Source organism: Centruroides vittatus, unplaced genomic scaffold (assembly GCF_030686945.1).
Source record: "Centruroides vittatus isolate TY-2023 unplaced genomic scaffold, ASM3068694v2 contig_905, whole genome shotgun sequence".
Taxonomy (NCBI): Eukaryota; Metazoa; Arthropoda; class Arachnida; order Scorpiones; family Buthidae; genus Centruroides; species Centruroides vittatus.
This window is the reverse complement of record NW_027122595.1, coordinates 1163522-1191139: the sequence shown is the minus strand read 5'-3', so window position 1 is coordinate 1191139 and position 27618 is coordinate 1163522. Positions and strand designations below refer to the sequence as shown.

Genomic DNA, 27618 nt, shown 5'->3' with positions numbered 1-27618 from the left:
AATAAGCTACTGTTTCTGAATTGCAAGGAAGGCGATTCGATAAATGATGTGGAAAAGTGCCAAACTTTTTGCGTTTTCTGTGATGAATTTACCTGTAACAACAATTTAAAAAAAAAAAATTAATTTAGTTCGTAAAAAAGACTCTCTCAATACTAACCTAAAATATATTTTACAAATGATCTGAAAATTATATATAGGCTATATACTATTAATATTGATAACTTTAAATATATTATTATATTTTTTTAAGCATAGTTTTCATTTCACAAAGATAAGTGTATTTACATTTTTAGACTTTAGGTTTAAAAATTATTGACATGTTATTCTTTTTGCAAATCAGTTTTTAAAAATAATCATCAAAATTTTTGTTTTGGTGATGATTTAAAAAATTGCTGATGAATTATTTTAAAAATTGGACTGTAAACTAATAAATATTAAGATTATCGAATAACTAAAATCGGAATAAGCTATTGAAGTTAAATTTCGTCATATGATTTTGTAATAGTTTTAAAAAATATTGTAAAACTTATGTTGAAATAAAACTTTTTTAAAGTTTTATTTCAACATAAAACTAAAAAAAATATATATATATATATATTTATTTATTTATTACCTATAAATTATGTATAAATTTAAGCAATTTTTACTTTCTATCTATTTTACACAGTAAAACCTGTGTAAACAAAACTTACACGATATCGAATATTTTTCCGGTTTGGCAGGTTTCCGCTTTTAACAGATTTTTTTTTTCTTTTAAATATAGAAAATCACTGCATTCCTAAGAATTCTTTGTGTTCAGGCAGGTTTCCGTTTTATTAAGGTTCTATTTTGAACAGTTTTTATCTATTTATTTATTATTTTTTTTAATATTCACTTTTTATTTTATTCAGTACAATCAAAACTTGAAATCTGCCAGATTACGATCGTATTAGACAAAACTAATTCTAACAAAGCCGTTTCCTTAATTCTAGTTTTATTTTTTTTTTAATTAGAATTAACAAACTGCAGTTGAAAATATTAGTATTTACTAAATATTCTATAGTTATAAGAGTTCCAGCTAGTAAGTAGTACTGAAATTGCCTCACTGTTAAAATACAATGTTTGTAGAAATAGTAACTACAAAAAATAATAACAGTATAATTATCGGAACTTTATTGGGCTTATTACTTTAATAATCGTTATAAGTATACACTATGCTCTTTGCTCTTTATTGGAACAAGGCATGCTATCGTAGAATTTCGAGGTGCAAAGATTTCATTTTTTTTGCAGAAGTTTCACTTTGAAGTACAGTCTTTTTTGCATGCACTGCAAACGAACCCTTGTTCAGTTCCTATTATTGCATTTCTTATTGCACTCCTCAGCGAAATTTTCTGCTATTGTACCTTTTTTCAGTTAAAAAAAGCTTGAGAAACGTCGAATTCGGACCTAAAAGAAATAACGATTATCTATCAATTGCTTTTTTATTTAATTTTCAGCTTAAAATTTATTTTAATCGTATTAAAGATAAGTACACTTACCTGTAATTTATCGTGTTCAAAACTCCATTCTTTGTCTTAATCTTGTACAGATATGTTTTCATTTCTTTGAAGCACAGTTCTTTGATATTTCGAAAGTTTGCCTTTGCCTTATGCATATCCGAAATCGGCCAAATAATCGAAATCATTTTCATTCTTTTGGCCTGATTCTTAAAATTTTCTGAGCTTTTTTTCTTACTGATGGGGTATTTTCTTACTGAGCTAGCATCTCCTCCTCGGTGTCTTCGTCGCCATTTTCAGTTTCTTCTTGCTGTGCATTCATCAGCTCGATAGTTTTTTTAAAGTTCTTCCTCATCCTGGATAGTTTTAATAACTTCAGCCGGCAGTTCTGATATCTTAAGTCTAACTCTTGGCTTATAATTCTTATATTGAACTTTGTACGACAATTGTTTAATCTCTGAACGAAGGGCTCTATTTTCCTTAAATTCCACAAAGCGGAGATCATTTAACCAATTCATGATGTGATTGTCTTTTATCTATGAGGTCAACATATTTCATATGTCCTGGTTCGTTCGTTCTATCGAGTCCTGGCTTTGACTTTGTTGTGGTTTCCTATGAACGAACTTTGGCCGGGAAGTGGATAGCTTCTCTATGACAAAGTCGACAAGCATGTCTTCCATAATCATAATGCAAAATAAAGACGACAAAAAATATCAAAAATATATTAGTTAACTAAAACACAACCTCTTCAACTCTGTTGATTTGGAATGCTTACAGTAAGACAAATTTTGTAAAATGGCATTGGTAAATCGTAATGAACTTGAAACCTTGGCCAGCCTGAGATTGCTTGTCAATTAAGTCTATCTGACAGCAGCTATTCATTTCTGAGTGAAGAATAGGTTTGAAAACGAAGTCTTTCTTCCTACTTTTCTGTTGTTGGCATATTTCGCATATCAATAAAAAAAAGTTTATTATTTCAGTCATTACTTGGCATATTTGCTTGAAGTTTCAATTTTCACTCTATCTTGATCTCTATTTCCTTGGAGCAGTCCATTACTTTATACAGTTTATGAGCCATCTTTCACCTTCCACCTCCCTCAGTGCTTTTTACAACAATATACTTTTGGCAAACTCCCACTTTAATTATGAGTATAATAATTTATGAACCCCGAAAGAGAAGAAATGACTATAAAAATTTCTACAAGTATTTTCTGAGAGTTTAGTAACATGACTAGTAAATGAGCTTATAAGAAAAAATTCATATGCCACTAATATCACTGAAGCAGACCCCTTGTCCACGTAGACTAGAGGTACTCAAAGTGGTCGATATCAACCCCAAGGGTCAATAAGGCATTTTTGGGGTCGAAAATAAATATGGGGTCATTTGAAAACGGTTTGTTAAAAATTTAGTCCAATTGGTTATGTATATGACAGTTTAGGATGTAAATTTGCACTGTAAATAGATCTTTCTATGAAAACGGTATGTGGATTAATGCTGACGTACCAGATTTATTTATTTATTTATTATTAACCATATTAGAAAAAAATGAAGAGGAGGAGGTCGATAAAAGATCGGGGAATTCTTGAAGGGATCAAAATTAAAAACGTTTGGTGATGCTTGACGTAGACTTCTTCCATCTCCGTTATCTACAGTGATGTACTTTTCGCTACTCCTTTCCTCTTAATTAAACTATACATCTAATTAATTTACTTGGCAATCTTCTTTGAATGTTTTATGGATTGACAAATAGTATTTTACAAGTTCACCTGTTGTGACCAACTTTTTCGATTCACCAATCCCGAAAACATCAAATCGTTTTTATTCTTCGATATTGCAAAGGCGTCTTCTTCACGCAGATTTAGTTTTTTCAACCTTTCGTCAAAAGCTTATGTAACCATCTCTTTTTATTACATTATAATAGCTCGCTCTTTTTTTCTAAAGAAATTTCTCTATGAAACACATTTTCCATCTACTTCCCGGATCCTACCCACATTGTATTTCACCAGTCACCTCGAATAAACATAATAAACACGGTAATTATTAACGAGTTTCTTCACACAATCGCACAAGAACTTAAAATCTCAACGAACATAATTTTCGACGCATGCCATTCTACAGAAAGGAGAGAAAACTGACGTTTATAACTACTAAATACTAGCAGGTTCAGGCCGAAGTTTTCAACGCGAAAACGTGTAATTCGGACGTTCGGCGCCCCTTTTCTGTAAGCCTAGAAGTTTGGCAATGGCCTTTCGAGCATGATTCCAAACGCCATTGCCTAACTTCTAGGCTTACAGGCAATGTTCCCTCTAATCCTCTAATTTTTTTTTTTTGTAGATGAGCGGAGCATATACTTATACTTCTCTGAGCAAAAAAAAAAAAAAATTTTGCTGAGCAGATTCTGAGCAATAAATTTTTCTGAGCGTATAAAATCTTATTTTTTCCTATAAAAATTAAAATAATTAATTATAAAGTAGAGATTAAAATTCATTTTAAAACATACTTCCATACAAAGTATTATCTTTTGTCAAATGATTTAATGTATTTAATCGAAATATACGTAGCAATAATCTTGTTGCAGACAGAGTGAGAAATAAGTAAACAACAATTCAAATCAGTGTGCATGCTCGTCTGCGCGGCACATAAATTCTCGTGCGCGGCAACAATTTGAACAGTGCACGGCCGCACAGCTTAGAGGGAACATTGCTTACAGGAAAGCAGCGCTGAACGTCCGACGTAGACGTTTTCGCGTTGAAAATTTCGGCCTCAACCTCTCTATTGTATTACTTAAAAAGTTATAACTTAAAAACATAATAGCACAATTTATTTTGACAAATGTTAAACAGAGTTAGCGCTAATCTGAACTGGTCTAAACTTGAAGAAAGATATAATTGTCAATAAGAAACTAAGAATTAATTTTGTCTAACATAAATCATTGTTAATATTGAAACTCAAATGTTTTATCGAACATTGATAATTTGTGCTGTTCGATGTAAACTTGCAGGAAAAAGTAGTGATTATTTTAATAATAGCTATTTTATCCTGCTTTCTCGATAAATATATTTTATCTAAAAACATGTATTTTAAAAATATTTTTAACGAATTATAGGAATATAAAGTAAATTCAAGCGAACTCTCCTCTATTTTATATTTGCTCGTTGCTTTTTATGAACAGAAAACCTTTATAAAATTTTATGTATCTTTTCAATACAACATATCGAAAGATTTGTAATTCATGTAAAATATATATATATAATCTGTAGCTGTATATTTCAGTATACCCGACTTAAGTGTGTATAATGGAAGATTCGTTTATTTGCTTTATTTCTGACAATATGTATAGTTTCGAAAGTTTAAAATGTTTAAAAATTGCCATGCATCTAAATTAGTATCAGTATTCGCTTGTTATGCTAGTAAGAATATATTTCTTAATTTTTGTGGTAATATCTAACTTGTAAGTCTCGAGAGTCGATAGTTGAGACTCGAGAATTTCAAAATCTGTTTCTACAGTATTTTAAATACTTTTGAAATTAATTTTATACCTTTATTGTATTTCAATTTAAACTTCAAAATGTTATAAAATGTAATCCAGGTATTATCATAATTTTTTCGTATTTTAAAATTGAACTAATAAGTAATCGCTAGTTTTTAATCTGTGGAGATAGCGTTTCTTATTATCAGGGCTGTCCGACTCCTGATAATTTTAGAAGGCCGACTCCGGCAAAATTAAATACCAAGTTATTTTATGGGGGGCAGAGGCGCTCATAAGGGGTACTCTACTCTGAACTATGAAATGAGCTTGGGGCGTTTACCCAAATACGTTTATAGTTAGTATTTTTAATATTTAATTTGCATTAATATTTATTTGTATAAAAAAATTAATCTTTAACAAATATTTAATAAGAGGAGAAGGGTGCAATAAAATTTTACATCTACATATATTCGACAGCATTTGCACTTCAATTTTATCCTTCCAGAGGAGTTAGTCCAACTAAAAAGTGTGCGATCTTGCTAGCCCCTTGTTCAGAAAAGAAAAATATGTACTCTGATCAATCAGTCTTGCTCATTCAGAAAAATAGAGTACTTATTTAGAGCAGGGATAATAAAGGAATGATTCAAAAATATTCAAATTCAACTGGGTCAATATAATTTAACTACTAAACACAAATACTACAAATAATACTACATATTTAATAAATTAAATTGAAGCGATTGAAGATTTTAATTAGAGATTAAAAGAAGGTTAAATTGAAGATTTTAAAAAATTAATAAATATATAATAATTTTTTTTCATTTAAATAAAAAAAACTAAAGTAAATTTAAAAAGTCAGAATCGGAGTCGATACATTTTTGCCGACTCCGACTCCACAGCCCTGCTTATTATGCATGCTGGCTAAAATATATGACGTTGCCCGGAGAATATAATATAATTGGATAAAATTTTTGTTATGGCTAACAATGGTGCGTAATACATAATGCATTCATATAGTCTATATCCAGTGATTACACAGGACGTCTTGTTAAATAGTTTAAACACTACAGTGAATGGTCTCCGTAAAAGTTTCAAGAATATGAATACCTATAATAACTTACAACCAAAATCCAAATCGTTAGCCGTAGTTAAGCCTAAATTGCCGAATTATTTTTTTGGCTATTATTATCTTGTCTATCAACCAGAGCAAGGTAAATTTCTTTTTGCAATGACATACACGATAATCTTGTATGTCGTTGCACAATTTCACAATGATCCGATCTTTACGTCATCCGACTAGACAGACTTTTCAACATTTCACACCTTACCACAGAGATGGAGCATGTTTCAATTTTGTTTGCTTTGTAGTTAGAAGGCTTGAAAAACAAAAAACCGACGCATTAATGGAGATGAACGTCGAAAAGTTGATAAGTTGTACAATACTTGTTAACACAAAAAGTTAGTTGAAAAAAGTGTAGTGGGAAAAGAAATCTTCACGGCTATCATAGCTTAAGGCCGTCGAAAGCTTATTATGAGATTAGGGGTAGAGTGGACCCCACTTGCTTTTTGTAACAAAAGAAATACATAGTTTCTATATTAATAAATATTCTTAAAGATTTTATTTTTGTTAATAAAAATAACACTAATTTATAAGAGCAGGAACCACGGACCATAAGTTTTCTCTGGGTCCAGAAAAACATCCACTTCATTCCCCTTCTCAATCATCCTGTCAACCATACTTATATTATTTACTGCTTGTGTTTTCTTGTATTATGTTAGCTTCATACTATAAAACCCGTAATAATAGCACCAAGCTATAACTATAAACAAAACAAAAACAGTCTTAATCATATAAAGTATAGTAAAACTAATTATTGAGTTTTCATTCCACTTAAATTTTATGATTTAGCTTATAGATCGACTAAAAGTAGTTATTTGTCAGTTCTATAGAAACTTTGTTTCTTTTAGTCATTTACTTCAAATCATGTTGAAAACGCACAGCTGAAATTTTTATATAGGAGTTTCAAAATAGTATACAATAAGACCCCGCTTACTGCTGCCTCGCTTAACGCTGATTCGATATAACGCGGTCTGTTCAAAGCCTAAAAAAAAAGCTCAAAATTTACGCTGATTTAAATTATCGTGGCATTTCATTGATTCGTATATAATACGATTATTTACGAACACGAACCAATCAGCAAAATGTGGCAAAAAGGTGTACTTTCTTTAAATCTATGTTTATTTGGTGCAATTTCGGAAAAAATATAACATTATGGATGCCATTGGCAATATGACTTCGCTTGGCAAGAATTAACTGATAAATGCACCAACGAAGTGTGGAAGAAGTTATGGCTGAAGGTATTTAAGAATTCTCAACGAGAAGAGCCTATCGCTGTATCGTTAGGTTGACCAAACTCAACCTAATCGATACAGCAGAACTAGATGTAGACGAGCAGGATATTGAGGAGTTACTGCGGTTTCTGGTGAGAGCCTTACCAACGATGACCTTCGAGAACTGGCAGATCAAGGAATTCGTGTAGAACTGGAAAATAGTGATTCTGAAAACGAAGAACCCGAAGAATTTCTCTACAGATTTCCTTAGTAAAAGTTCGGTAACGAGAATCGAAATCGTTGATGAAATTGTAACGAATGATCCAGATTTTGAAAGGAGTGCAAAAGCAAAACGAGGCGTTTCGAATGCGATCTTCTGCTACCGACATTTGCTTAAGGAAAGAACAAAGCGACAAATGAAACTACTCGACTTTATCGCGCAAAAAACAGAAATTTCAGAAAAGTCAGGACCTTCGTCACAAAATATGAACTTTACATTTCTGTGTGCGTATTTTTGTGTTATTTAACATATATTATTATGCAAATTAATATAAAAATAACTTAAAATTATAGTAAAGTTTGTTTATTTTTGGTCGCGCGTTCCCCTATTCCTATTTACTCTATGTTAAAATGATCTCGTTTTAACGCTGTTTCGTTTAGCGCTTTGTCGTCTAGGAACGCATCCCCCGCGTTAAGCGGGGTGTTACTTTTTTTTTTTTTTTTTTTGTAACTCTTTCCGCCCAGTGGGCACTAAGAGGGCCTCTTATAGCAAGCCCATTATGAGTTCGGCCAGGCCCACAATGGGGTGGCCGGGTGGTGAGGGACGGGGACCGACATATACGGACGGACTACCCCCCGAAAAATTCCTGGGGATATTTCGACCCGTCCGGATTCGATCCCGGGTCCCCCTGGGCGGCAGGCTGCTAACCTTGACCGCTCGGCCATCCGGCCACAGCGGGGTGTTACTGTACTTCCATTATATATATCAACATACTTTGATTCCATTAGTCACTTCTTTTACATTCTTTGTAATTTTTTCAGTAACTGTATACATAATAAATCTTTTTAATTTCTTTGTTACAATTAGAAGAAATACCTAAAAAAAAAAAAAAAAAAAAAAAAACACGGCCAAGGACATTACACGACTTTCCTAGCACTTAAACAAGAAAAGGGACCGGGAAGGAAGTCGGTAATTTTCAGTTATATTACAATATAAAATTTAGATAATAATAAAAGTTTAAAAGAAGTAATTTTGTTGAATTAAGAAAAATTTCTCTATTCAAAAAAGAATGTTTAATAACATTGCTTGTAGCGCCATCTGTTATGAAATTTTATTTAAAAAATTTTAAATAGTAATTTTGTAAGTAATAAAAAGATAAAGCTATGTTTTGAAGATAAGAGTGAGTTTTTAAAAATCGTAAATGCCACTAACAACAAATTTTTTTATTAACCAGTTGAAAGTGATTTGATTCTTGATTATTTAGAAAAGTTTTAGTGTAATTACAGTATAATTTAATTGTATATATATAAATATTTATGCTAAGATGTATTATGAATACAATAATAAGCATAAAAATTAATGATTATTTTACACAATTTTTATAAATTATTAAAATTCAAATATTTTCAAGTTGATGCAGCCAACTCTAAGTACAGACGTAAGCTACAGACGTAATGCTGAATCTTTCTACCTACACGATGTTAGTTCATAGATACGGTACTACTTAGAATATAAAAATATAGGAGAGTTATACGTTATTAGAAAGCCTTCATATGATCATTACATTTAACTTCCCATTAAATTCCGTAAACCTTAAGATTTTTTCATAAGGTGTTTGACAGTACACATTATAGAATCCTATTTCTAATCATCCGGTCGACCCTATTGTAAACCCAACCTGCCTATAATAAGCAAAATTGTGCATTTGTGTTTTCACAGGGCTGTGGAGTCGGTAGATTTTTACACGATTCCGACTCCGACCAGGGGCTGACTTGTTAACAAAGTAGCCCCGAAAATTCTGACGTCATCACGTGACCTCAGAATATTAGCATCAATAAATATATAGCAGTTCTAATAAAGATAAAACGTAGAATCTTTTTTATTCCAAAACTAAAGTATTCCTCTAAGTAATGAGTCAATACGATAATTTTTACTTTTCTGGCTGTTATATATACAACAGAGGAAAAGTGTAGCGATCGGTCAAAAAAATTATACCACTTCAAATTTTTGCATTTTTGAACTCAGGGCACCTCGAAGTGTCGAGATATGCAAAAGATTTGGGTTTTTTTTTTCTGTATGTACGAATGTTAGAATGTATGGGAGGCACGATTTTGAATCGGAGTCGGATGGTTTAACACAGGAGTTATTAAGCTTGAAAATGATTGAACTAAATCGGTTGGTACACATTTTAACATCCGTTTGCACTTCTCTACGTTTCGAGGCTTCCCGAGTCCAAAAGAGTAAAATCTGAGAAAATCATTTTTTGACTGATTGTCATTCTTTTCCTTTGTTATAGGCCCATACTGTATAACAGCCGGGAAAGTAATAATGACGACGATTCTGATTATTATTTAAAAAAAAAATACAAAATAAAACGATTTTAAAAAATTAATTAAACATTAAAATTTGACACATCTACTGAATATATAAGTTCACATTTATTGACTCGTTTGATGATGGCATTGGTATTTGTAAGCATGTATGAATAAAAATAGTAAATACATTCTTATACAAACAAATTAGTTTAATAAAAATGTTGTAACATAATATACGAGTATATTGGGTAATATATAAGTATACAGATACATTAAACTAAATCAAGAATGAGAAATAGAACAATTAGACTGATAAAAAAAAGGTTGCTTATTTTGCCATGTTGATTAATTTATTATTTTTCATCTCTGTTATAAACTGAATTACTCCTTACAAGAAAAAAATCCCTTCTATTAAGTCAGCATTCACTGAAGCTCTTAAATCATATTTAATAATTTTAAGAGCGGAAAATAAACGCTCTACTGAAACTCGGTTGGTGGCAACGCTGTGACAATCAATGTTGTATTTTGGGTAATGTCTGGATAGTGCAGTATTGCCGTTTTAACATCCAAACTTGAAGAGTGAGTCAATGTGAATTATTATTTCCAGTGAATAGTAAATATCATCTTCAAATTTTGTAAGATTTCCTTTTCTGTCTGTACTCATATTAGAACTCAAGCTTAATTTTGAGGGTAGAGACAAGTTTTATAAAAAAAAAAATAAAAATCAGCAGATGAGCCAGATGTTGCTCATGCAAAAAGTAACGATGACGAAGATTAAGATATTTAGATCATAGCCGATTTTACCCGTTTTCACTGGGTGCAAGAATTAGGTCCTCTCTCTTCCGAGACTGATTAGAGAATTTTTAGATGGGTCTAAAAGTATGTTCGATTTTTCACAAAAACGTAAAATACCGCATCTAAAATAGTACGGTAGAAACGGAATTCTTCGGGGTAATCCTTAACCCTCTCCCTCTTCCCCCCCCGTGAGAGGAATTTCGAAAAATTCTTTCCCAGTGTATATTCTTATAATGTATCCTAACTGTGTATCAAATTTCAAGTCATAACCGTTTGAACTCTGAGCTTATCATTATTATTATTACAGAATTATTATGTTGGGTTAAGTGAGATATACTCGGTTAACACCGGTGGCTATGTACTATGCCGGACCAAAGTCAAGGCATAGTAACCAAAACAGAAATTAAAGAATGTATCAGTGTGTGTGTCTGTATTCAGGAATTTTCTCACAATATGACATGTGCTCAATATAGTGGCCTTCTGTAGTGTGATGTATGTGTTTCTATTCAATTGTAATGTGCCCAGGCTTTTGTGTAGTGTGTGTGGTATGACACCTGTAGAGGAGAGAACGACAGGTACAATAAGCACCCTATCCATCCTCCACAGATGCCTTATTTCCTGGGCAAGTTCTGTGTACTTGCTAATTTTTTCAGTGCATGCGTTTTGTATATTGTGAGTGTTTGGAATGGATATGTCTATAATGTATGTGATTTTATTGTGTTTGTCAATGAGTGTGATGTCTGGTCTGTTGTGGTAAATTATTTTATCTGTGATTATGGCTCTGTCGTAGTACATTTTGTGCGTGTTGTTTTCCAATACTGTCTGTGGAATGTATTTGTAGTATGGTTCGTGGATGTCTACTAATTTGTGTTTCTTTACAAGCTCTTGGTGTATTATATTTGCTACTTGATTATGTCTGTGTAAATAATCTGTCTGTGCCAAGAGCTTGCAACCAGAGGTGATGTGTTGTATAGTTTCTGGCATGATGTGACATTTTCTGCATGTTGTCATTTGTGAGTGTCTGCATCTTTGAGTATGTGTTTTATGTAGTTTTTAGTATTTATGACCTGATCCTGTATGGCGATCATGAATCCTTCCGTCTCCCCAAAGAGGCATCCCCGAGCTAACCAGCTGTTTGACGCAGTTTTGTCAACAAAATCCTGGGCCAGATCGTAAGGATGCCTGCCATGGAGTGCCTTTCGAGCCCACGATTGCTTAATGGTGTCTATGCTTTTTATATGTTGTGTTGTGTCCATATGATGTGAGTGTAAGTTTAATGGTGTGTTATTTGAGTCTGCTAGAGTTACTGCTTTATGTAATTGTGATGTTTCTTGTTTTTTGTAGAAAAACTCTCGCAGTGACTGTATTTGTTTGTAGTGAAGGTTAACTATGTCAATCAGGCCACGTCCGCCATCTTTACGTGGAAGGGTTAATCTTTCTGTGGCGGATTTAGGATGATGTTGTTTATGCTTAATAAGTGTAGTTCTTGTTTTCCTTTGGAGTTGCTCAAGATCTGTGTGAGTCCAATGTATAACTCCAAAAGAATATGTGAGTACTGGGGTGACATTAGGGGTGACAATATGGGAGTACTGTGTTTATTGCTTTAACTGTGTGTTTTGCATTTAACTGTGTTCTGAGAATAGCATTTAACCTACTTTGGTATTCTTTAATTAATCTTTGCTTTATTTAGTGCATGTTCTGTTAGTTTGGCTTGTTGGAATCCTAAATACTTGTAGAACTCGCCCTCTTCCATGGATTCAATAACGTCTCCATTTCCAAGTGCAAAATCTTCTTTCTTCAGGATTCTTTTTCTATGTGAACTGTTTTGCATTTATCTAGGCCAAATTCCATTTGTATGTCCTTGGTGTATGAATGTGTGATTTGTAGGAGTTGATGAAGTTGTTTTTGTGTGGATGCATAAAGTTTTATGTCATCCATGTACATGAGATGTGACAGTGTATACTGTGTTGTCTTTTCATGCCTGATATTGTAGCCATATTGCGTGTTGTTTAACATGTTGGATAATGGGTTCAAGGCTAGGCAGAACCAGAGAAAACTCGACGAATCTCCTTGACAAATTCCTCTCCTAATAAAGATTTAGTTTGTTTGTATGGAAGTGTTATGAACCCTGAGATGTAGTGTTGTTCTCCAGTGCTGCATAGTGTTTTGAAAGAATGCAATGAGTGATGGATGTATTTTATACATATGTAGGATATGTAGCAGCCAACTGTGTGGAACACTGTCGAATGCTTTTTTGTAGTCTATATGTATTATTATTATTATTATTATTATTATTAACCCATCTCGATTATAAGATTGTGAATGCTAATAACAAGTAAAATACAGTAGTGCCTCATATAACGTACTTAATCCGTTTCAGGTGCAAGTCCGTTAAGTGAAAAGTTCGTTATACGAAACGCATTTTCCCATAGAAATACATGTTAAAACATCTAATTCGTTCCGCTGCATAAAATAACCGTACTGTACTGTACCATAAAAAAAAAAAAAAAAAATGAAAATGGAGCAGTCACCAATTATGCAGGGTAGTTAGATGTTGTGAGGAGGAGGTGGAGGAACACTTTTCACACATTCATACAGAACACACTTTTTACACATTGCAGCAGGTCTCTTTTTTATTGTTTTTTAATCGGAATCAGATTCAAGAGAGGCTACTGGGGCTTGCAGGGTCAACTCCTCTTGTTCCATCCTTTGTATTTTGGCAGCTGGCTTTTTGAAAAACATATCCAAGCTTCTGTTTCTGGTCTGTTTCTCTCTCTTCTTCAACACTTGTCGGAAATGATGGGCAAGGGTGTCATTGTAGAGATCATTGATCCTGTTGGCCTCACTGTGTTTGGAGAGGTTCAGGAGTGTTGGTAAACTCCTGAACCTCTCCCCATTTGACAAGGAAGTCCTTGATGGCAGCAGTTGAAATTAGTTGATTGGATTGCTCCTCCTCGTCGTGAGATGAAGCTTCCCTTTGAGCTTCATCATGTTCCTGGGACAGAAGTGCTTGGAGCTCTTCAGTTGTCAGCTCTTCTTGGTGTTCTTCAATGAGCTCCTCCACATCCACCATTTCCACCTCCAATTCCAACTCGCGGGCCGTCGAGATGATCTCCTGCACCACTTCCGTATCCTCAGCTGGTTCTTCCTGGGTCCTTTCAGGAACAAGCCTCTTCCAGACTGAATTGAGGGTCTTCTGCGTGACTTCTTCCCAGGCCTTCTGGATGAGTCTGATTGCCACAAGAAAATCAAACTTCTCTTTCTAGAACTTTCAGACAGTCATGTCTCCACAAAGCTGACATTCTTCAAACACCTTCATGAAGAGAACTCTGGTGTACAGTTTTTTGAAGTTGACAATGATTGCTGATCCATTGGCTGAAAGATGGCAGTGGTGTTTGCTGGCAGATACTGCACCTTGATGAAAGGATAGCTTTCTTCCAGGATCCTCCTCCAGGTCTTTTGGGTGACCAGGGGCATTGTCCAGTATCAGTAGGACTTTGAGCAGCAGCTTTTTGTCCAGCAGGCATTTCTTTATAGCAGGAGCAAAGGTTTCCAGGATCCATTCCTTGAAGACAACCTGGGTCACCCAGGCTTTTTGGTTAGACTTCCAATGGACAGGCAGGTTGGACAAAGAAGGAAAAAAAACCACTTACTCTTTTGCAGCCAAAGAGCAACTGTTTTCAAAGGCTCCCAAAATACCTACATCAAGAAGCTATTCTGGGAAGCCAAGATGGAGAAAACATGTAAAAAAAGCAGATTGTCATTGGCAACGGCAAAAGAGTGGAAACATCATTTGCTCTTGTTCGCAGAAAGTCCGTTGTTCGTTGCGTCCGTTATTCGAGGCACCACTGTATTCATTAAGTCCGACCACACTGGAGATATGACACATGATCCTTTCTATGTCTCTACCATGTCGACCTTTAATAAAGAACCAAAATTTAATAGCATTAATGCCCTTTATATACGCGCTACTGTGCCAAATTTTGTTTCTTAAACTTTACTCATTTTGAGATATTGTTTAATAGTTCAGAACAGAATAAAGAAATTAAACAAATTAGACGCCAACATACCCGCGTGGACGCGCGAATTTTTCCCTTTACTTGACATTTTTCGGGTTTATAGAATCTCCAAACCTATAGCTTTGCAAAAAACTCGGAGAGTCAAATGTGTCACGATTCAAATACTTTTTCGTTTTTTATATACAGTACATAACAAGTTGGAAAAGTAAAAAGGAATCGGAGTCGGGGGGAATTTTTGACGACTCCGACTCCGACTCCACAGCCCTGGTTTTGCATTAAGTAATCAATCAGTTATAGATTATCGTTGTCACGAAAATCGAATTATTAGGTGATAAGGAAAAATGAAAGAGTCACAGACCAGAAAATGACAAATTTTATTGTAGTCCAATTTGGAAAAAATAAGTCCAATAAATAATCTCTATTCTTCACGGGCACTTCAGAACAATACAGCAATTACTTTCATCATAACTTTCTACTGATCAATTTATTTTCGATAATACAGTAATAACTTGTACAATTTTCGATGTAATAAATACTGATTTTTAGTAAAATACCTGTGATGAATACATTCGACTAATTTTTAATTTATTGATATTTTGTAACTCCGCTCTGTGGCACTAAGAAGGCCTTTTCCCAAGACCATTATTATGGGTTCGGCCGGCTTACAACAGAAGCTGAATGATGAGGGATGGGACTCGACATATCTGGACATATCTCCCTCCGAAAAATTCCTGGGGATTTTTTTCGACCGCCCGGATTTTTGGAGGATCCGGACTCTATCTCGGATTTTCCAGAGTCAAGCGACCTTAATCGCTTTGGCCAACATTCGATTAATAGAATGTTTCTACCTTGAATTCTTGTAAGCACTGATAGTTTTCTAGGAAGACGATCCATTAATTTTTAAGAGAAATACAAAGTTGAGTTTGGAGCTTTATAAACTCGCGGTAAAGTGCTTATACGTGGTTGGAAAGGCCGGATGGCCGAGCGGTCAAGGTGGCAGCCTACTGCTCTGGGGGACCCGGGATCGAATCCGAGCGGGTCGAATAATCCCCAGGAATTTTTCGAGGGGTGGTCCGTTCGGATATGTCGGGCCCCGTCCCTCACCACCCGGTCGCCCCATTGTGGGCCTGGCCGAACCCATAATGGGCCTTCTAAAAGAGGCCCTCTTAGTGCCCACAGGGCGGAAAGAGTTAAAAAAAAAAAAAAAAAAACGTGGTTGGAACATTGATACTCAAAGACAGGGTTTTTCCCATAGCTTTAAATACGATTTACACACACACAAAAAAAAATCAAACAAAAATAAAAATAAATAGATAACAGGAATCACATACATCTAAAAAGAATGGAGAAACTCATAGTTTAGTGACATTACATATGAAGAATAGAAAAAATTACTTAAAATATGACTTCGGAAAATAGCACTGTATATTAAAAGTGCAATAAAGTTTTGATATACTTTTTGGTTCTCCCTTTTTCTGTTTTAAAAATATTTGATGATTTCGCAAGTAATTCATTAAATATTTGATAGAATATCGAATGCTTTGTGTCCCATTCGATGAACCGATTGATTGATCACTTTATGTTTATCGCCCATCATTAAGCCGCACTACGGCAAAAAAGAAGTGATGTAATCTATGCATGCTTATTTCAAAATAGCAATCGGTTTGCACCCCGAATCTCACCACTGCGAGTACGCAACAGATGCTCTTTGTTCTCCTAAGCGTTTAAATGCATAAACTCACAAGTCCATGCGTCTATGTTGACGTAAACGTATGAATGTAGTCAACCATATGCTCGAAACATCTCAATCACTCGACCAATGAGAGAAGCCGATGCTTTTAGTTTTCAAGCTATAAAAGTAATTGTTCTTAGTGAACGAAACTTGTACATCTGTTTTCGAATGTAATATTTCTAAGGAAAAAAGGCGTCGTTCTATTCATTGATCACGTGTGTTTCAAGGAGCGTGTTTAGCGTGAGAGTCTCGCACGTATATCAACTCGCGTGAGAAACGAACTGCTGCCCGGAGCGTTGTTGTCGTGATAACGGTGACGTTTCGATGCGCGTTTATCTCGTACTCGCAGTAGTGAGACCAGCCTGTAGTGGGTACCCGGCTTAAAACACATGTTCAGTCATTTTAAGCATACTTGCAATTAATAGTAATTTTAAGCTTAGAAATCGGAAATATTCTCATTTCCGTCAGAAAACTGTAATCATATGCATTAAAATCACCGATATTAAGAAACCATAGTAACGAATCACTTCGAGTACTAAATCACAGAATTGTTCATGACTAGTTCAGGCTGCCTATAATAGTCTCGAGTATGTTAAATGTGTTGAGAATATCACTGGTACCAACTCGTTCAGTGAGACGATTCGCTGAACGAGTTCATGACACGTGACATTCCCAATATATTCATATAGGCAGCGTGTTATGCTTATATTATGATTGTATTCAGATTATATCAGAATACGCCATTGGTTGACAACAATACAAAGCGTCGCTACCGCGAAAGTGAAAATCACCAAACGCATAAAACAAGCGATTTACATTATTTTTTTAAATTTTAGTAACAATGGATATTATTTCTATTTGCAGCAAGAAAAAACTCGGAATGCTAATTCCTGCAGTTATTATAATTGGATCAGCTCCCCCATATTATTTATTATGGCTCGTATGGAAATTATTTTCACTTGTTTTACCATCGTGGATTTATCAAAAAGGTGATGATATATGTTATTGTTGTTATCAACGTTTCATTTTATTCTTCTTTGAAAATCTATCGGGTATGGAGGTAAGCACATTTTATAAATTTTTGAGTATCAAAAGTTTAATTTAATGCAAAAATATTTAAAATTTGAATATGTTTAAAATAATAAATGTATTAAACATAATCTATACATATTTTTGAAATAATATGAACGATAATTGAGATTTGATTATTTTATTTTTAAATAAGTACTATAAAATTATTTTAATAAAGTTTCATATTGTGTATGGACAACAGTTTGGATAATTAACAAAAATGTATACAAGTAGAAGTTTCTTTTAGTTAATTTGTATATACTGTACAAATTAGGTAGAATGTTAGGTAGAAGTTACCTATAGGTAACTTCTACCTACATATGTTATATTAAGATTATGATTATTTCTTTTAAAATAAAAATAAAGAATTTACAAAGAATTTAAAATCTTAGTATAAACTTGAAAACATCTTGAATATTGTCAATATATATAAAGTCATCTTTATACATTTGAACGTTATTAATTAGACAATTGTTATTTAGTTTTCTAAAAATTACTACATTTACTAATAGCAAAATTTTGATAATGACAAAAGTGCTTTGATCAAAAAATTTTTAGTGTAAGTTATACTTCCATTCTTTTATCATATGAAATTTTGTTTAAATGGGGGATAGTCTTATTTTATGCATTTACTAAAATATAACTTTTTTATATAGGTATATGTATTTTGTTCTGATTTTTGAGATAAATCTAGTTTTATCTCAAAAACACCAGTTAAGCATAACATATGCACTTATCAGAGTTAAATATCTATTTAATTCTGATGAGTGCATATCTCATGATTAACTTGGTGTTTAATGTTTTGAACATACTTTGTTATACATAAAACAGACTCTGTTATTGGCTTGCTTACTTAGCTGCTTGCTATCTAGATGAACCTTTTACATATCTTTTATATATAAACAAAATTTATAATATAAATTGTAAATATAAATCAGCTTTATAGTTAATTCATAAATAAAATAAAATATAAAATATATTTACATATAATATATATTAAACATAAATCATAAAATAATAATAATATTATATACATAATAAATATTATACATAATGCATTTTAATAAACTCCTAAAAAACTCTTAAAAATATAAATGCATTTTTTAAAACAATTTTAATAGTTACATATTTTAAACCTATAATGCAATAGCAGTTTACAAAACAATTAGACAAGTTATTATTATTAAATTAACATATTATTTCTTAACTCCTATATAATTTGAAATTCTACAGTAGTATAACTTGCAGTAGTTAAAATTTTCAGACCAATTTTTTTAATCAGATTGGTTTTAATAATCATAAATGTGACACTAAAATTGTGTATAATCAAATGAATTGCAAGCCCTAGTTTGAGGCAGCATAAAACACTATGGGTTGAATTGCTTGCTCCTTTTAAAATCTAAGAGGTAGCATGAAAGCTAATGCCTCGTGTACACTTGGCATGTTTAGAAAGTTGTCCTTCAATTTGTTTTGCTTTAGCTATAACATATTCATGTATGTGCATTGAAGTTTCTGGTCCAGAAAAATATTAAGATACTTGTGTAATTTCTTCCACTGTATGTCACTATTGTTTAGTTTTATAGAATGACAGTGATATTTGTATTTTGTTTACAGCAAAATAGCTTTGGTTTTGGCTGCATTGAAGGTCCGCTTATAAGTCCCAATCAGCAATGCTGATTATTCACTTTTATAGCACATTAATGTTTATTAATTGGCATGCATTATTACAACAGTTCTGGATTATACACTATTTAATTATTTTAAATAAGAAAATTTGCAAAGATTTTTCTAAGTGATGTAATATATAGTACAGGTAACCCCCATATAACATGGCACTTCTATAGTATGGATTCACTCTAACGCGGTTTGAGAATTGGGACCATCCCCGTATAACCCGTATAATATTTTTATAGCATGGATTCACTCTGACATGGTTCAAGAATTGGGTAAAACCCTCGTACTACATGAAATGTAATAAATTTTTATGTACTTAAGTATATAAATTTTCTTTTTCCACTTTCTGTCGATACACATGGTCCTTCTCGAAACTTATTTCAATGTTGCCAGATCTCAATGCTTCTGTTTTTGATGTTGCCAGATGTTTTTTCCCTTGTTCCATACTTGCTTTATTCTTTGTAAGTGCTTAGCACCATATAAGGAAATTTATAAAGATCTTTTAACTAAAAGCAAGCAATCTAAAATTACATACTTTTTGCAAAAGGTAAAGCATGGATCTGAAGATAATGCAGAAAAATGCTCAGAGGATAAGGATAACTTGCCAAAAAAGAAAATGCCCTCAGTTAATAGTGCTTAGTGATGACGAAGAATACATTGTTTAATTTATATTAATATGTATCACTTAAGAAAACTTTAATAAAGATATTTATCTTAATTATGAAAATATAATAGCATGTTTTTTAATTTTTGGAACCTAACCCCCCTTTTTGTACTAGTTCTTTGTTTCATGTAACACGGATTTACATAACATGGCAATTTTTTGGAACGTAACTCCCATGTTATACGGGGGTTATCTGTATTTAAAAAATTTACCTAGGAAAAAGAGAGAGAACTTTAGTATCACATTTGCTCACTTCTAATGCACATTTTTCTTTGGAGTTTTCTGGTCTCAAAAATTGGGGTGAACATTAGAATAAGGCACCAAGTCAACTTAATGCAGCCTCTCACATTGTTCGCCCTTCACTCTGGTTGACAATTTGTGTGTATATGACATTGGTATAAACATGTAATACATCCCTCCCATTACTATGGTTTTAATTTTGGTTTTGGTTCTGGAACAGTTTGCTGAACTTTTGAATTGCAGCAAGCCAAGTGAATGATGTCCAACAAATAACTCGTTGTTAAACAGCTTTATAAACGATTCATCTATGTTATCCACTGTGCTAAAGAACATATATAATATCTTACTGGAATATATGTATACATCTTTCATGTTTGTGCCTACCAACATGAAATATGAAATAACACTAATAAAACATTTATCATACAGTAATTTTGACTGTGATTTTTGTGTTGGTCCTCAGTTTCTCTGTACTTAACAGTCATATAAATGAATACATTCAGAAATGTGGACATAGTGAAGCACTGAAAACTTGAAAATAAAATGCTTTTCAAAAGGCTGTTTAAATGCATCACTTTTTGTGAGTGTATATTAAATTCACAATTATTTTTTGCTCTTACAAAGTTAACTTTTTTTTTTGTTTTTTTGTTTTTTGACATCTAAAAAATTGAGTGTGCATTAGTTTTGATTGTACATTAGAATTGAGAAAACTTGGTATTTTTACATTCAAGATATTTTTCTACATGATAAACAGTAAAGGTGTTATACAGAATTTAACAATAAATTTAATTTTTTTTCCTTTAGTTAAAATGTAATAATCCAAATATGCAAATATGAGATTGAACAATTTGATTCATTTCTCCAAAACAATGTTGTACCTGGCATATTTTGGATTATATTTCAATACACTATTTCTTTTATCTAGAAATATTTGGATTAAAATGTTTTTGTATTTTTTGTTTAAATATACTGTTAATCAGTTATTAAACAAATAATTATAAACTGAAAAAAACCTTGAAAAATTTAACAAATTGCTAATAAAACATTTTAAAAAATAAAATCTATAAAAGACAGTTACTTAATATCATTATTATATAATATTAATATTGATAATGTATCTACAAATAATTTATAACAACACTTTTGCAAAACATATTTTAAATATAAATAAAAATTTGTATAAAAATGTAACTTTTTAATATTATAGATAATATTTCATGGTGATGCATTAGAAGTGATGAAGAAGAAGGAGAGAGTGATTTACATGAGCAATCATCAAAGTACTAGTAGGTTTAGTTATGTTTTTATTTCAAGTATTAGTTAAGTGAACAATTTAATCAACTAATAAGGCAAATGTTTTTGAAACTTATTTATTATGAAAGTATTTTAAATTCACAGTTTTTTTTAAAAAAAATAAAATAAATAAATAAATAACTGAATTCAATAACTTCTTAAAAGATATCAGTTTTTATATACAAAGGATATTTCATAACATAAACAACAATTCAAAAGAATATTTCTTGAAAATACAGGATATAATTGGCAAGCACCAAATCCGACAGAGGGCGCTCAAAATGGCTGCCGAAACAGGTAAGGAACCGACAGGAAACGTTGTCTTGTAGAAGGTGAAACCGTTTTGGATGCTGGACACATTGCATTTTGTGGATTAAACTCTAACAACAACACTGAACATAACTATTATGATAAATAAAACTATGTTTTTATATTGGAACATGGTGTATACTGCTTAAAATATTTAAACACTTCTCACCTGTTAATGTGTAACAGGTGAGAAGTGATTGTAAAAGCCTTACTGTCCTTAAATTCTAATATTATTGTTAATTGTCTACTTGGACTTTACTTATTAATAGGACTTTATACTGGTGTTTAAAGATTGGCACAGTAATGAGAGTTAGTTCAGGAAAGAACAAAATTTCCTTATTATATCACATGTAGTAATAATTTCTGTTTTTATTACTACAGGTGATATAATAAAGAAATTTTGTTCTTTCCTGAACTAACTCTCATTACTGTGCCAATCTTTAAACACCAGTATAAAGTCCTATTAATAAATAAAGTCCAAGAAGACAATTAACAATAATATAAAGTGAGAAGTGTTTTGATTCTACACACGATAGTCTTTTATTTTATTTTTAAATAATAATTCTCATGTAGTCATGACGTAGCAGTAATATTCCAATTCAAGTTTGAAAATTATTCTTTTGAAAATCTGAAGCCGTCCACATAAAAAGAAAATGTCTAATTTTTTTTTGTAAATGGACATGCCTGTCGAAAAATTGTTTTTGTACACAGATCAGAAAGAAAATAGGTAAATTTTCTATCTTCATACACATATGTTGAGATAACTTTCCAGTCAAATTTTTAAAAATATTCTTAATTGAAAATATAAGTTAATTTACGTTTTTTGTTTTCATTTTAGTATTATGCTCTGCTATTGCATGTTTACGAAAATCAGACAGCCCCGCTTTGCATGTGCATTCTTCCCGTAATTGAGACGTATTAAAACGACAATATCTGAGATTGCAACACTAAAGCAACAACATGAACTTTCAGTGTTGTTGTTAGAGTTTAATCCACAAAATACGATGTGTCCAGCATCCAAAACAGCTTCACCTTCTACAAGACAATGTTTCCTGTCACCGATACAGTCTAGAATTTTACATAAATTCAATGATTTGTTCTCCATTTGGTCATCGCAGTAGTCGTCACCGATGGAAAGTGAATTGGCTCAAGCATTGAACAAACACATGGTCAGTTCCTTACCTGTTTCGGCAGCCATTTTGAGCGCCCTCTGTTGGATTTGGCACTTGCCAATACCATACTTTATTGGAAACTTAATGCTAATTTCTAATTTTGCTAATTTTAGTTATGGATTAACGTATCTATTACATACTAGGTGTTCAATAAGTTTTGTCGTTTGATAAGAAATGGTGCTATTAGGTTTGTTGCTTTATTTCTCTAAAAATACTATTACTATTTTATGAACATCTGTGAAGTTTTATGTAGATCTGTCAACTCATTTGTATATTTACAGCTGTTCAAAGTTGACATGTCAGTGTATTTTTTTTACAATGGAAAAAATTGAATATCGTGCAGTGATAAAATTCTTATTTTTGGAAGGTGTAGCACCAAAACAAATTCATGAGCAATTGTTAAATGTGTATAAGTACTCTTCACCTTCAATTAGAACAGTAGAAAGATGGGTTTCTGAATTTAAACGTGGTCGTACAAATCTTGAAGACAATCCACGTGAAGGATGTCCAAAAAATGCATCAACACCAGAAATCGTAGCAAAAATACAGCTTATGGTTTTGGAAGATCGTTGATTAACCGATAGAGATTTAGTAGAAGCCCTAGGGATCTCATTAGGCAGTGTGATTTTTTGGCTGAAGTATTGGGTTATAGAAAACTGTGTGCACAATGGGTGCTGCATTCGCTAACAATATGAACAAAAACACATTTGAATGCGACTATCTCAGCAACATTTGGAGCGTTTTATAAAGAATAAAAAGGATTTTGTGCATTATTTCATCACAATGGATGAAACTTGGGTCTACCACCATGATCCTGAATCAAAACGAGGCTAAGGAGTGGTATGAACCCGGTACTTCGGCTCCGAAGTGAGTTAGGATCCAGAAATCGGCCAAGAAGGTGTTAGCATCAGTTTTTTGGGATGAAAAAGGAATTTTGTTCTTGGATTACTTCCAAACTGGTAAAACAATAAACTCAGATTATTATTGTAACCTTTTGGACCAGCTGGATGTAAAAATTCGTGAGAAAAGACCTGGTTTACAGAAGAAAAAGATCATTTTTCATCAAGACAACACACCCTATTACACAGCTCAAAAAACCATTGTGAAAATCAGTGAATTAAAATACGAATTGTTGCAACATCCTCCCTATTTGCCAGATTTAGCTCCCTCTGACTTCTGGCTGTTTTCACATCTCAAAATTTATGCGTGGGAAAACGATTTTCATCGAACAAAGAGGTAATAGCAGCCGTGGAAGTGTATTTCGACAGTCTTCCGGATTCTCACTTCAAGGATGGAATCCATAAATTAGAAGATCACTGGAACAAGTGTATTGAAGTTCAGGGAGATTATATTGAATAATAAAATGTATTTCAAACCATAAAATCATGTTTTTCTTATTGAACAACAAAACTTATTGAACGACCTGGTAGTTTCTTAACTTTTGGTAGCTGTAACATTTTGCATTATTTTGGAACATTTTGTACATTTCTGTTGTAATTTATTATTCTTTGTAAGCAGTAATAACTAATAATAGATATATAAATGAAATAATTGTTAAATATTTTAGTAAAACTTAATAAATGGTATGAAAAATAAAACATTGTAATTTAAAATAATGCAGAGTTAATAAATAATAATAAACATCTTTAAAAAAGTAGAGCTTAAGTTCAATTAGTCAGAACTTTAACCTCTTAAAATGTAAAATATTTTTTGAAATGTTGGCATTTTTTTAATAATGTATATAATTATCATTTTTCAAAGCTGCATCATTTCAGTTTTTTTATACATTTGTTTCCATTTAAATCTTTTATTTCTGTCAGTAAATTAGTGAGGCTAATGTAGCTTTGTATATATTTTACTAACAAAGACTGAAGTTGCAGCAAATTTACATTTTCTTAGGCAATATATCATTTGTTGTATTTATAAGCAATGTCTGAATATACTTTTAACTAAATACTTCATTAGGCAAACCTAAACCTGCCAAATGCATATGAGGCAAACTCAGAAATAATTGAATAAACACATAATTTACGGATTAGATCTTGTTAAAAGTGAGTTGCTCTTATACATTTTACAGTTTATGAGAAGAAGAATCATATGATAGATTAGGAATTCCAATATTGTCTAGACAATCAAAATTTTTAATAAGTCTTTTTACATTTATCACTCATGAAAATTGTTAATATTTATAGAGTATAAATGAGCCATTGATTTTGAAAGTGGGGCAAGTCCATTTTTTGAAAAAAATAGTTAAAGCTGATTCTTATTACAAATTAACATAAAATTTATTTTTTTAATCAATTCACAATAAATATCTTTTAGTATCAGTATAAATTTGTTACTAGTAATTTATACCATTAATGATATTTATTATGTTGATTTTGAAAGTGGGGCAAGTCCACTCTAAATAACGACAGTTTAGGAGCATTGTCATTTAATACAAAAATGTTCAAACATGATGCATTTTTAGTACATGAAATGAAAAATGAAGACTTTTAATCAACCAAACCTCTGGAGGTGGCAGTTTTGAAAAGAACAAAAAATACTGATGGAGAAACTGTCAATTGGTTAAATATTTTTTGGATTAGATTTTCAAGAAATGCATCATATAAATTGTTTTATAAAACATTGATGGAAAAAGATTTGCAATTTAAGACTCTCGATTTATCATCAAAACAGGGTAGGCCAAGTAATTTCGGAAAAATAGTATTATCTTTAAATGCGTAAACTAGGCCTATTACTAAAGAAAAATATGAAGATATGGATTTATTACCCTGTGTACCACCCATTTATCATGAATACTGTAGAAATCTGCACCATCTAAGCTAAGAAATATAATTATCAATATATGCATGAAACTTATTACTGAATATTTTTTATTATTTTCTCCACTTTTTCCTATAAAATTAAATTTATTCTTGTTTTATTGTAGCTTTTTGAAAGAAGTATGAAAGGTTGAAATAAAATAAATAAGTAAATAAATAACTATTCAATTTTTTGTTATTATAATTATATTCCATTTATAGAAAATCAACATTTTCAACAAATCATTGCTTTTGAAAGTGATACAAGTCCATCGGCGCATACCAAAACCATGACTTTTTCCACCTAACACAGATAACCATTACTGCATATTAAATTTACATGAAATAGGACTACAAAAAATATAAAATAAGTCTATTACTGCTTACGAATATTTTTAAATCCATTCAAATGCAAACCATTAAATATCTAGCAATAACATAAAATGGACTTGCCCCACTTTCAAAATCAATGGCTCAAATATTAAAATTGAAATAATATTTTTGAAGTACTATGCATAGATAGAATGATAGGACAAACATCTTTGAACTGCTTTACAGATCATCTTCAGGGCCTATCTTTACATTAATGTACTGTATTTTTATTCTATTTCTAGAACATTCGAGTATTCAAAATACATTTACAGGGATTTTTAAAATTTTGTAATTAACATAAAAATTTAAACTTCTTTCCTTTTTATATGATAAGTAATTATTATACATGTAAATTTATTTATAATTAAACATATAAAAAAAAATGAAATTTAAATTTTTATGTCATTTCCAAAATTTAAAATTTGTTGTAAACCTATTTTGAATATTCTGAAGAAATAGAACAAAAATACATTAATGTGTAGGTAGACCTGGAAACGATTTGTAAAGCAGTACAAAAACATTTGTTTTATTCATTAAATAATTGTGCTGGAAAGTGAAAAAGTAGTTTTTGTGATATTCTTGAATTATTTTCCAGCTTGAATTCCTTTTCTGGAATGTTACATGATAAACATGTTTGAAACATTTTAGATTAGGAAAATAACTGCCTATGTCTAGTAAAAGGAAAATCAGTTACTATAACCCATTTCAGGTCTTGATAGAAGCAATAGATGTTAGAAATGTGTTTCACATAATGATGATATAACAGATGACAATATTTATTAAATTGGAATGAAGAAAAAGAAATCATAAATACCCTCTATCAGGGGAAAAAATATATAGCTGCCGTATAACACAGTATTACAAATCTGGCTATCTATTAAAGGCTATGTCTTGTCACTGCAACTAATGCTCTCTCTCCTCTGCAACTGTTTTTAATTTATAACAGTCTTGGGACTTCATTGAAGCATTGACCTATTCTAGATATTTTTCTCTTGGTATTCCTTTTCCTTTCTTTCCAAGAATTTTGCTTGAAGTTTTTAGGAAATTATTGTGCCTAATAACATGATGTAAATTTAATTTTTATTATCCCTATTTACTGTATTAACTTCCTTTGTTCTGCCACTTCCTTCAGAAATGTTTTATTTGTTTTCTGTTCAGTCCAGCTTGTTTTGTTTACTCTCATCTATAGCCATATTTCTGCAGCCTACAGATGGGTTGACTTTTGCTTTCTTAATGTCTAGCATTCACTTCTGTACAGCAAGTTTCTCCAGAGAAATGTGTCAATAAATGTTTTCTTTGCTTCTGTACTTAAGTGTTTTAACATTAACAGATTTCTTTTGTTTCCAAAAGTTTATTTCACAAATCCTATCTTTTTCTTGACCTCCTTTATACATCTGTTATCTTCTTTGATTTCAGTCACTAAATAAGTAAAATTTCTTACTTTAAGATTGATGGAAAGTAGGTGGAACAACCACATGCCATCAATCTTGCCATGCCATTCCATCAATCTTGATGTTAATTAGCTTTTGTCTTCCTAGTGTTCTTTACATCATCACCACCTTTGTTTTCTTAATGTTTATTTTTAAGTTCCACTGATGTAAGTTCTCATGCAGTATACTAAGCATATGTTTCATTTCTTTTTTTCAATTATGCATTATCACT

At 31.9% G+C, this 27618-nt stretch overlaps 1 protein-coding gene across 1 annotated transcript in view; it reads left to right on the top strand.

Moving 5' to 3' along the window:
* The window catches only part of LOC136984185 (1-acyl-sn-glycerol-3-phosphate acyltransferase epsilon-like), a 62761-nt gene that overhangs the window by 1743 nt on the left and 33400 nt on the right, over positions 1 to 27618 (top strand). The window contains exons 2-3 of the mRNA XM_067281117.1: positions 17222 to 17417; positions 21214 to 21292. Coding sequence (XP_067137218.1) covers positions 17222 to 17417; positions 21214 to 21292 — 275 coding nt within the window. The remainder of the gene's footprint in view (positions 1 to 17221; positions 17418 to 21213; positions 21293 to 27618) is intronic.